At 36.9% G+C, this 12,377-nt stretch overlaps 1 protein-coding gene across 3 annotated transcripts in view; it reads left to right on the top strand.

The window, feature by feature from the left end:
- Window positions 1–12,377, top strand: part of RIGI (RNA sensor RIG-I) — a 121,430-nt gene that overhangs the window by 58,612 nt on the left and 50,441 nt on the right. For all 3 annotated transcript variants that reach the window (XM_069090559.1, XM_069090554.1, XM_069090555.1), the window contains exons 3-5: window positions 399–580; window positions 3,704–3,851; window positions 5,203–5,334. In XM_069090559.1, the coding sequence (XP_068946660.1) occupies window positions 399–580; window positions 3,704–3,851; window positions 5,203–5,334 (462 nt within the window). The remainder of the gene's footprint in view (window positions 1–398; window positions 581–3,703; window positions 3,852–5,202; window positions 5,335–12,377) is intronic.

The raw sequence follows: 12,377 nt of genomic DNA, 5'->3' as shown, positions 1-12,377 counted from the left end.
GAATTTTCCTAGCAAAAAAACAAAAAACCAAAAATCCTGTACTAAAACTGATCCCTGCAAAACAAGGAGGGAAATCTACCTCCCTCCTTTTTTTTTTTTTTGGCAGAAGTGGGGGACTAGGGATGTGAAATATGGCATATACTGCCAGACATCCTTGTGCTGGTTAGTTTTGCTAATTGCTTATACATTATTTTATTATGAGGAAAAGCCCTTTTGGAGGAGGGTCAAGGAGAATGGAAGGAATATTTGGAAATGAAGGGGCTGTAAAAACAAAAGAGAGCAACCAAAAACATTTAAAGTTACTCTCCAAGTATGAATTTGCAGATAAGGTTTTGATTCAAAAACAAGCTTAATGCACAAAACTTAGATGGCTTGTTTTCTCCTGTCTTTTTTTCTAGGTTATACTGGGCTTGCAGAAGCTATTCAAAGTTGGAATTTCCAAAAGATCGAGAAGTTGGAGAAACCCAAAATGCTTTTGAAATTTTTACATAAAGAATTTAAAGATAGCATTCATGCAGACGTCATCCTTCCTAGAATTTCCGAGTGCCTTATAAATCAGCAATGTGAAGAGATCAGACAGGTACAGCTCTTCAATACTAAGACAAACAAACAAAAACAGTTTGTAATTTTTTTTCAAGTCTAAGAGGGGAAATGCACTAGTCTTCTAATTATTTTCTTAAGACTATGGAAAGCATGGAGAATTTAAAACTCTCTGAAGCTCACTTTATCCAAGAACCTTTAATATCCTTGCCTAACTCAGAAGCAACTTAGAAGGAAAAAAATCTTAAGTGGACACCTCCATCTAGCTGTGCTATAGGCATCTCAAATACGTGTCCCAAACAGCACTCCTTATTTTTCCTTGCAAACGCCCCAAGTCTCTGTTTCTGTGGAAGGGATTGCTATCCTCCCAGGCACCCAAGTTTGCCTCTGTGGAGGCACCCTAGGCAAATTCACGCCCTCCCACGTCAGATACGCTGCAAGGGCTGTTGATTCTTTCTTAGTGCCCCTTATTATCACTGATTTCTTATTCAGATTAGTAATAATGATAATGACTTCTATATATTGCATTCATGTTTACAGGGTGCTTTACCCAAATTATCTTATACTTATCCTCCCCATGAGGTAGGTGCTGTTATTTTTCTCTTTTTATGAATGAGGAAATTGAGGCAAATGGAGGTTACTTAGGTGACTTGCCGGGAATCACATAGGACAGTAAGTGTTAGAGGGTGGATATGAACTTGTACCTCACTGACTTAAGGTTTCGGGCTCTCTCCGCTGGACCACAGTAAAATGGAAGGTACTTGAGGGCAGAAGCTGTTATTCCTTTTGTCCTTGCACCACCACTACTTAGTATAGTGTTTAGCACGTAGTAGTCATTTAATAAATACTTGTTTGATTGAATTGGACGAATCAACATCGGTACCCTTACCTTTTTGGTTATGTCATCCAACTGTCAGTGAAATCACTGAAACTAGACAGGAAAAGGGAAGAGAAGAAGCAAATTCACTCAACTTACAAAACGAATATAGCATTTTAGATGGACATGTTTGTTGTTATAGTATTACTTACATTGTTCTTATAGTACTTATAATTGTTAAGCTACTACTACCGTGTTTCCCCGATAATAAGACATTGTCTTATTATTTTTTTTGGACAGAAAAACACCAGAGGGCTTATTTTCAGGGGAGGGCTTATTTTAATGAACATTGACAGCAATTTTAATAAACAGGTAAATGTGAACAAAAAAATGTACCTTTATTCAATAAGCAAATCACTGGGGAAGAACAGGATGACACGCTCACTGCTGCAGCTCTGATTGGATGCAGCTCGGAGCGCAGCGTGCATTTCACGGAGGGGGGGGCGGGGATGGTGCACACAGAGGGTACCGTAATGTAGCGTGTAGTGCAGGGGATCACCTTCACTACAGTAGCGATCTCAATAGGGCTTATTTTCGGGGGAGGGCTTATTTTAGAGGAATCTTACACAGTAAGGGAAGGGCTTATTTTTGGGATAGGTCTTATTATCGGGGAAACATGGTACTACTACTACTACTGTTACTACTACCACCACCACCACTACTGCTATTATTAATACCACCACTAAGACAAGGCCTTGCATATAGCAGGAATTTAATGGATATTTGTTGAATTGAACTAAATTGTTACATAGGGACAAGTGGTTTTTAATAAGTATATACTTATATAAAATAATAATGAATTATGCAAACTATATAACAATAAATTATCTAAACTGATAAATAATAATAACTACAACTACTACTGTAGTTTATTATTAAAAGTCTCATTCCATTTTATCAGAATTTAGGTGGGTTGGGGATAAGAAGTAAGAATTGGACCATTTCTAAAATGGTAATAACTTTTTTTTAAAAAGGTAGACCACAAGGGAGAAATGATGCCATGTTATTGGGAAGACAGCTGAAGTTAGGAAGTCTTGGGCTCAAGTTTTACTTCTGACATTCTGTCTACATGATTGAGCCAAAGTCACTTAACCTCTTAGGATCCCTAAGCAACTCTCTAAGATTATAAATTTCAGCAGTTGATTACTGCCTTGCATTGGCAGAGGGGTTTCATCCCCATGTGGAATCAATCCCCTATACAAAAAAAAGTCACAGGACTAACCAAAGAGTCTCTCATTCACTACTATTACAAGAGTTATATTGCATTCTCAGATGTGACTTCATCAGACCTTAGGGACCCAAAATCTTTATCAAAGGAATGCTTCTCCAGTGTTATCATGAGATACCATTCATCAACTGTAAAGTAATAATAACTGTCATTTGTATAATACTTTTTAATTTACAAAATATTTTGGCCTTATTTGTTCTCATTGAATTCTTTGTCAGGTTCTGATTTTGGTTGAGGAATTATCTCTGCTTTTATGATTTGCTACCAAACTTTTATAAACAAAATCTTTTCCCATAAATGAAAATTATCTGGAATAAGGAAAATTATTTTGGGGGTTCTGTCACTAAAAAGCAGCATCGCGTAATGAGAAAGACAAATTTAAAAAACTGACCTAGATTTAAGTCTCAGCTCTGTTACTAATTGATGTTTAGACTTGGGCTAATAATTTAGCCTGTTTTAGCCTCAGTTACTTCTTCTGTGAGATAAGATCTGGCTAGATATTTTAGGGTCATAGATTTCAAGATGGAAGGCTCTTTCAGAGTCATTCACAACCTCTTCATTTTTCAAGTGATAAAACTGAAGTTCAGACACTTGGAGCCAGTTTGTGAAGAGAAGGTCAAATATAGAAATAGGCAAAGCCAAAAGTTGAACCCATGTCCTCTGACTGAAGACCTAGCACTCCTTCCAAAATGCCACACTGCTAAGGTCTTCTCCTGGTCTGAAATTATGTGAACTCCATATTTCAATAACTCACAACACTAAATACCAGGACTTGACTCTAAACTCTTCTTTAGAATGTCAGTGGGAGAAATGATACATTGGATTGAAAGCTGAGAACCCCAAATTCTATTTTTTGTCCTGCAATTAAGTTTCTATATATCCTTATGTGAGTACTCCATTCGTTTTCTCATACCACTGTCAGATAATAGATTTCTAGAACTTTTTTACCTGAGAACTCATGGAATCAAATTAGACTGTCATAATCTAGCGTCTGCCGTTACTGTTCTTTCATACATGGCTTAAAAAAAAAAACCTTTTCAACAAATTCCATTTGCCAGGTTCAAAGCAACTTAGGGAATATTGCTGGTGCACATAAATTGGTTGAATATCTTCTTCGATCAGACAAAGAAAACTGGCCCAAAGCGCTGAAGTTGGCTTTAGAAGCTGAAGAATATGAATTTAGTAAGCTGTGGATCCTGGAGGAAGGTAGAGTGTCACGAGACAGATTGTTGAAATGGGAAGTGGGAGGATACTAAAAAAAAAAAAATTCCACCTTTTTTTGCTTGCTCATTCCTAAATACAAGGGCAAGCAGACATGGTTGTCCCAAAGAGAGGCTGTGAAATGATATTTTGAGAATTTTGTACCTACTAACTGACGTAATAGTTTGTCTCTAGTTGAACCCTAGAGGTCAGCATGGGTTAGCATGTCTTGGTATAAAATAGACTGAATGGACCAAGTAGTCTCAAAGGATTAACTTGTTAAAACTTATTCTGATTCATTCAAAATTGACTGAGTTGGCATGTTAATATAAGCTAGGATTATGTACTGGGTCTGAAGAACTTGAGGAAAATTGAAGCTTTTTTTTTTAACCAATGTGAGTCTCAGATTAACTATACTGATTGTCTGGGATCTTTTGATCTGATTTAGAAAATCTGAACACATCTCCCTTAAAGATGATTCCACATCAGATCATTGTTTCAGAGATTTGATTACTTGACTAGTAGTCTTAGGGACCATATTTCAAATCCTAACTTTGACTTTTACTTGGACAAATTACTTAAATTGTTTGCTCCTCAATTTTCCCACATGTAAATTGAGGAATAATATTTCCCTTGTGTACATTCCAGGTTTATCATGAGCATCAAATGGATTAATGTATGTGAAAGCTGTTTACTGTAAATTCTTAATAATATGATGTTATAATTATTACCTTATAAATGTTCTGTTATTATTGCATTCTTAAAAGATCCATGATTTTTATTGCTCCCCAACAATGTAGATTACATTACATATGTGTCTTATTAGACATTGTGGCCACAAAAAATTCATCACTTGGTAGCCAGTTTTCTGATAATGACATGATAGTGGACACCTCTTGGACATCTTTGACTGTAAGGCTAGAAATTATTTTCATAGGCATATGATTTCTTGATGCTGGTGTTATTTAGAAACAGATATTATAAAGGCTTATCGAGTCACATTAGGATGAATTACATTATCTAATTCCAAACACTGAATGATTTTGATTTAAGCTAAAGAATATGTAAAAGGAATAGGTATGAGATATACAAATATTTCAAAGCATTCCCATGTTTTAAAAGTTGAGAATACTTTGTCTATTCACCTACGCGTTTATCAATTTGCCTCTGTGGTATGAACTGGATGAGTGTACCTTCCATATTACTCTTCCTAGGATCGTATGGTCATCAGTCTTCTGCACAAACCTGCATCATCCACCCTAAATATCCCTAAAAAGCTCCCATCAGTCTTTTAAATTCCCTAAAATGATGAGCTCAGTGGTATTAAGATTATAAAATGTTCATTGACCTTCTTCAGATATGAATGGAACAAAAGATGTTGAAACGGACGACTCCCAGGGTGAAGAGAGTGGAATGTCAGCAATGCAGATATGTTACAAGGAAGAATCAGAAAAGCAAAATCTCAGTGAGAATTCACGTCCACTTCCTGGTATGCAAAGTCGTTTATTCTTCTAATCAGTAACACAGTGTTCTAAAAATCTAATAATGAGGCACGATTGTAAATTTCTTTAACATTGCCAACAGGAACCCAACTCTAATCTCTCTTCCACAGGACAAATAGAAATTTAAAGACAGCTAACTTATTTGCCCTAAGACTCTCTTCTCCAGATTAAACATTCTTGCTTCAGCCAGTCTTTGTGTAGCATGTTTTATTTTTTCCAAACATCTTTATTCCCCTGCCTTCTTATATATGCATTTCAACTTGTCAATTGCTTTCCTAAAATGTGACTCTCAGAACAAAAGAGAATACTTCATATGCAATTTAATGACAGCAGAATATAATGGGACTATTATTTCCTTGTTCTAGAACATTTATTACTTAATAATTGACTAATTAATTCAACTTACGATCATTTTAGTTTTGGGTGGAATCTGATGTTACCCTGTTAATTCATTGAAATTAATAGTTAATGAAACTCAAATGTATTAATTCAATTTAACATTGCGTTGAATTTGGGGGCTTTTTTGGGGGGGGGCGTTGCTACGTTAAACTTTCGAGTCTTTGAACTTTCAATCTATTCTAAAATAAACCCAGGTCTCTATCACTTAAATTGTTTTGTCATATCCCTCCTATCTTGTCCTTCTGCTGGTGACTATTTGGAGCCCACGTGTACTTTATATTTATCCCCATTAAGTACCTTATTAGATTCATTCCATCATTCTACCCTGTTGAGATATTTTTTTGGCTTCTGTTCCTGTCATACAGCATGTTAACTATCCTTCCCTACTTTGTCATCTGTAAATTTGATAAGCATGCCCTCTGTTCCTTCATCCATAAAATGAATAAACACATTGCAGAGACCAGAGCCAGGGACAGGACACTAAGGATGTTGCAACAAAAGAAAAATCTTCATGTTGATGTATTTTTTTTTTTTGCCTTTTGGAGGGCAATTGGGGTTAAGTAAGTTGCCCAAGTTTACACAGCTAGTTTGTTTTTTTGTGTGGGTGTTAAGTGTTTTAGGCCGGAACTGAACTCAGGTCCTCCTGACTCCAGGGACTGTGCTTTACTTACTGCACCACCTAGACACCCCCCTTCATGTCTAGTCATAGGAAGCTTGGAGGTCAGATCCAAACCCCTCCTTTCACAGAAAAGGCTATCTTAAATGTCTTGTCAAAATTTAGATATATTAGGACCACTACATACAAAATGGGCAAAAAAGCCATCGTTGATTGATAGAACTTTAATAGAAATTTTAATAGATTTTAAATTTTTATAGGTTAATAGAAATTTTTATGCTTAGAAGTGATAGTCGATGAGCTATGACAGTTAAGAAGATGTTCAAGAAAAAGAATGTAGAGAAAAGGAAGAAAAGAGCCATTTAAATAAAATATATTTAATTAAGGAATGTATAGTGACTCCAAATGACACGTATATGGATACTCTTTGGAGGAATCTTACCTGCAGAGACTGAGTAAATGTCTTACTGAAATGTTTTGACTCCTTCATGAAAACTCATCAGTCTAATGAGAATAAACAATGATGAATTGTTACTGATGAGTCGTTAGGGTATGTGAATAATTAAGCTTGTGTTTATTTACATTTTACAGCAGTGGAAGAGGAAAGGGGAATTGTGAGTAGGGATGGGGATGACTCGATAGGACCTACTACATATTTGCAAGTTTGGGAGACATACTCAAATGTTGTTTTATTTGGAATATAGGAACTGAGGTTTAGTTATATTTTAATAAACATTTGATTTTGAGTTCACTTTCAGAGCAAGTTACTTTTCAGTCTGTAAGAGCCCTTGGGGTGAGTAGGGACTAAAAATTCATCCTATTTATTTCTCATATTAAACCTATCTTACTTTTTAACTTATCTTATTAGTCCCAGAAATACAGCATTGTCACAATTCAGTGAGCAAATGCCTTCACTGATAAAGAGGAAATTGTTTTCCCTTGTTTTCTTTTTTGTGTATATTAATTTGTTTGTTTACTTTTAGTTTACATGATTCAGTTCCACATTCCCTTGAGTTTCCAATTTTGTCCCCCTCCCTCTCCTCTTCTCCCCATGGTGGCATAGTATAGGATCTGCAAATACTTTCACATTAGACATTAGTCAGGCTGTAAAGAAGGATTGTAACCTATGGAATGAACAATGGGAAAGAGGCAACAACACCAAATAAGAAAAAGAAAGAGAGCAGGTAGTTTGCTTCAATCTGCATTCAAACTCTGTTCTCTCTAGTTCTTCTCTGGATATAGACATCTTTTTTCCATCAAGAGATTTTTGGAGTTGTTTTATAACCTTGCATTGCTGAGAAGAGTCCAGTCTATCAAAAGTTGCTTGTTACAGATATGTCGTGTCTGTAGTTGTGTACAGATTTCTCCTGGTTCTGCTCTTCTCAGTATCAGCTTATATAAGTCTCTCCAGGTTATTATGAAGTCCATCTGCTTCTCATTTCTTACAGCACAATAGTATTTCATTACATTCATATACCACAACTTGTTTAGCCATTCCCCAATTGATGGGCATCCCTTTAATTTCCAATTCTTTGCCATCACAAAAAGAGCTGCTATAAATACTTTTGTACATGCAGTTCTTCTTCCCACTTCTATGATCTCTTTTATATACAACCCTAGAAGTGGCATTGCTGGGTCAAAGTGTATACAGTTATTATAGCCCTTTGGGCATAGTTCTAGATTGCTCTCCAGAATGGTTGAATCAGTTCACAACTCCACCAACAATGCATTAGTGTTCCAATTTGTCCACATCCTCTCCAGCATTTGTCATTTTCCTGTTTTGTTATCTTAGGCAATCTGACCAGTGAGATGTAGTACCTCAGAGCTGTTTTGATTTGCATTTCTCTAATCAATAGTGATTTAGAGCATTTTTCATATGCTTATACATATCTTTAATTTCTTCCTCTGAAAACTGCCTGTTCATATCCTTTGACCATTTATCAATTGGGCAATGACTTGTATTCATTTAGATTTGACTCAATTCTCTGCATATTTTAGAAATAAGGCCTTATCAGAGACACTAGTTGTAAAAATTCTTTCCCAATTACCCATTTCTCTCTTAATCTTAGTTACATTGGCTTTATTTGTACAGAAACTTGTAAATTTAATGTGATCAGAATGATCCATTTTGCATTTTATAATGCTCTTTAACTCTTGTTTGGTCATAAAGTCAAGATGAACATGTTTTAAAATGAATTAACTTGGTTTACATTTATAGACAACTCTTAACTTGTCATTAATAGCTCGTGGATATTTTAAATTCTTTTTGACCTATGTTGACCTATCCAGCATGATATAATAGAGAGTTTGCTTAAACTTAGGAACACTTGGGTTCCGGTTTTGCCTCTTTTTCTACTTGCGACCCACAGAAACTAAAAGTCGCAGAGAAGGTGCCACCCACACCTGGAAACTCCCTTCACCAGTGAAATTCCGTTTCACTAAATAGCCGTTATGTGTTTGTTATATCAGGGAAACCACCTCTTCAGGCTCGATCTCAAAAGATATTACTCTTCTTGGTGTGTTACCTCCCTTCACGGCTCTAAGATCTGTTCCTTAAGAACAAATCTATTTATTTGACTTTTACTTTTTTTCCCATTTGCTACTGACTTGATTGATCTTCCTGCCTCTAGTCTGTCTCCATCATCTTTCTTGACATCTGACCATGTAATTCCCTTACCTAACAAACTCTAATGTCTACTTCTTACCTCTGGGTTAAAATACAAAATCTACCATTTAGCATTTAAAGTCTTCTACAAACTGGCTTCAAAATAGCTTTCATTTCTTATTATATATTACTTCCCTTTAGGCATTCTATTTTATTTTTCAATTTATTTATTTTTAGTTTTCAACATTCATTTCCACAAGATTTTTGAGTTACAAATTTTTTCTCCCCATCTTTCCCCTATCCCCACCCCAAAATAGTGAGCCTACTGAATACCCCTTCACCCAATCTGTTCTCTCTTATATCCTCCCCTATCTCCACCTAACTATCTAGTAGTGCAAGATGGATTTCTGTACCCCAATGCATGTATATCTTATTTCCCAGGTGCATATAGAAAAACAATTTTTTAATCATTTTAAACATTTAAACATTAAAATTTTTATTTCCAGATTCTTTCTTCCCTCCTTACCCACCCCTACTGGGAAGATAAGCAGTTCAGTATAGGTTGTACATGTGTAGTTACACAAAATATTTCCATAGTAGTTATATTGTGAAAAACTAATTATAATTCCCTCCACCCTATCCCACCCCCACTTATTCTATTTTCTCCTTTGACCCTGTCCCTTTTCAAAAGTGTTTGCTTCTAATTACCCTCTCCCCCACTCTGCCTTCCCTTCTATCATCCCCCCCTCTTATCCCCTTCCCCCTACTTTCCTGTAGGATAAGATACCCAATTGAGTGTTTATGTTATTCCCTCCTTAAGCCAAATTCAATGAGAGTAAAATTGACCCATTCCCTTTGACCTTCCTGCTCTTCCTCTCCATTGTAACAGTATTCTCTTGCCTCTTTTATATGAAATAATTTAACCTATCTCTCCCTTTCTCCTTCTTCCAATATATTCCTCCCTCACTTCTTAATTTTATTTTTTAGATATCATCCCTTTATATTCAACTTATCCTGTGCCCTCTGTCTATGTATACATGTACATATATATGCACTCACTCACATATATATTTATATACACATACACCCTCCTATACATACATATATATGTATGTATGCATAAACACACACACACACACACACACACACACACATATATATACACATATATATTCCCATCAACTAAAAAAGTCTCATGAGTTACAATTATCGTTTTTCCATGTAGGAAAGTAAATAGTTCAACTTAAATAAGTTCCTTATGATTTCTTTTTCGTGTTTACCCTCTCATGTTTTTCTTGCTTCTTGTATTTGAAAGTCACATTTTTTGTTTAGCTCAGGTTTTGTCATCAAGAATGCTTGAAAATCCTCTATTTCATTGAGTGATCATATTTTCCTCTAAAGCATTATTCTCAGTTTTGCTTGGTAGATGATTCTTGGTTTTAATCCTAGCTCCTTCCTTTGACTTCTGGAATAGTTCCAAAACCTTTGATCCCTTAAGTTGAAGCTGCTAGGTCTTGTGTTATCCTGATTGTTTTTCCACAATACTCAAATTGTTTCTTCCTGGCTGCTTGCAGTATTTTTTCCTTGACCTGGGAACTCTGGAATTTGGCTATAATATTCCTGGGAATTTTCTTTTGGGGATCTTTTTCAAGAGGCAATTGGTGAATTCTTTTGATTTCTATTTTGCCCTCTGGTTCTAGGATATCAGGGCAGTTTTGCTTGTTAATCTCTTGAAAGGTGGTGGCTAGGCTCTTTTTTTGACCATGGTTTTCAGGGAAACCAATAATTTTTAAATTATCTCTTGGATCTATTTGCCAGGTCAGTGTTTTTTCCAGTGAGATAGTTCACATTGCCTTCTATTCTTTCATTTGTTTAGATCTGTTTTATAGTATCTTCATTTCTCATAAAGTCATTAACTTCTGTTTATTCCAGTATAATTTTGAAGGAATTATTATCTTCAGTGAGTTTTTGAGATTCTTTTTCCATCTGGCTAATTCTGCTTTTTAAGGCATTCTTCTCCTCATTGGCTTTTCGGGCCTCTTTTGCCTTTTGAGTTAGTCTATTTTTTAAGGTGTTATTTTCCTCTGTATCTTGGGGGTCTCCTTTAGCGGCTGTTGACTTGCTTTTCATGATTTTCTTGCATCATTCTCATTCCTCTTCCCAATTTTTCCTCCACTTCTCTTATTTGATTTTCAAAATCCTTCTTGAGCTCCTCCATGGCCTGTAATCAATTCAAATTTTTCTTGGAAGATATTGATGCAGGAGTTCATTGTCTTCCTCCCATTCCAGAGTTTGATCCTCTTTGCCCCCCAAAAAGGATTCTAGGGTCTGATTGTGCTTCCTCTGCTTGCTCATCTTGCAGGCAATTCCTTGACTTTTGAGCTCCTTGCCCTGGTAGAACTCTGCTTCCAGAATGGAGAGAGCTGTGTCCCAAATCACTGGGGTTTTCACAGCTGCTGGAGCTATTAGGAAGGTGCCCTCACTACTGCCCCCACAAGCCAGAGCTTGTGAGAGAGCACACTGGCCACACACCCCAGGACCACCCAAAACCGTGATCCAGATCCAAGCAGGTAGAGCAAGATCAATGACCCTCTGAATGGCAGCTTGGTTCCCCTTTGATCTGCAAGCCCAGAGCTCTAGAGGCAACCAGAGGCTGCCGCCACACCACCACCACTTCTCCCCTTAGGGGCAAGAGCTGGACTGTGTTCTTCCTTCACCCAGTTCCACACTGACCTTTGACTTTGACTTTGATGTTTATGGGTTGAAAAGTCTGGAAGCTTCCATAGCTGCTGGTGATTTACTCTCCTGTACTCTGCTCTGGCCTGTCTGTGCTGCTGGTTGGGTTGCCCTGGGGCCGGATCCCAGCAGCTCATTTGGAACTGTGCTGGGCTCTCATCACGGTGTGATAGAACTTTCCTGTCAGCCTGCCAGGCTACCTTCAGTGGGAGATTTGTTCTCTCTGTCACTTTGGGGGTTCTGTAGCTGTAAAATTTGTTTAGAGTCGCTTTTACACAGGTATTGGAAGTGGTTAGAGTAGCAGCTCAGAACAAATTGGTGCTTATACTCCACCTTCTTTGCTCCCTGCCCCCTTTTAGGCATTTTATAATCCCTCTAAAACTGCCTTCCTTATAAAGCACCTTCCCTTTCCTAATCCTATACCTTTGTCCAGGCTGCCCAGAATGGTATTCCCTCATTGCCTCTGTCTGTTAGAATGCCTAGTTTCTTTCAAGGATCCCTGGCTCTTACATGAGACCTTTTCAAACGTCTCCCTACTTCTCATTTCTAAAATTATTTTGAATCTGCTCTGTGCACTTATTTTTTTTTTTAAGCAATCGGGATTAAGTAACTCACTCAAGGTTACATGGCCAGGTGTTTCTGGGTGGGTGCTAAGTGTCTGAGCCCAGATCCGA

Source organism: Petaurus breviceps, unplaced genomic scaffold (genome assembly GCF_028583685.1).
Source record: "Petaurus breviceps papuanus isolate PSGF00001 unplaced genomic scaffold, PetGlider_PUasm1.0 125, whole genome shotgun sequence".
NCBI classification, from domain to species: Eukaryota; Metazoa; Chordata; class Mammalia; order Diprotodontia; family Petauridae; genus Petaurus; species Petaurus breviceps.
This window is presented reverse-complemented; position numbering and strand designations above follow the sequence as displayed.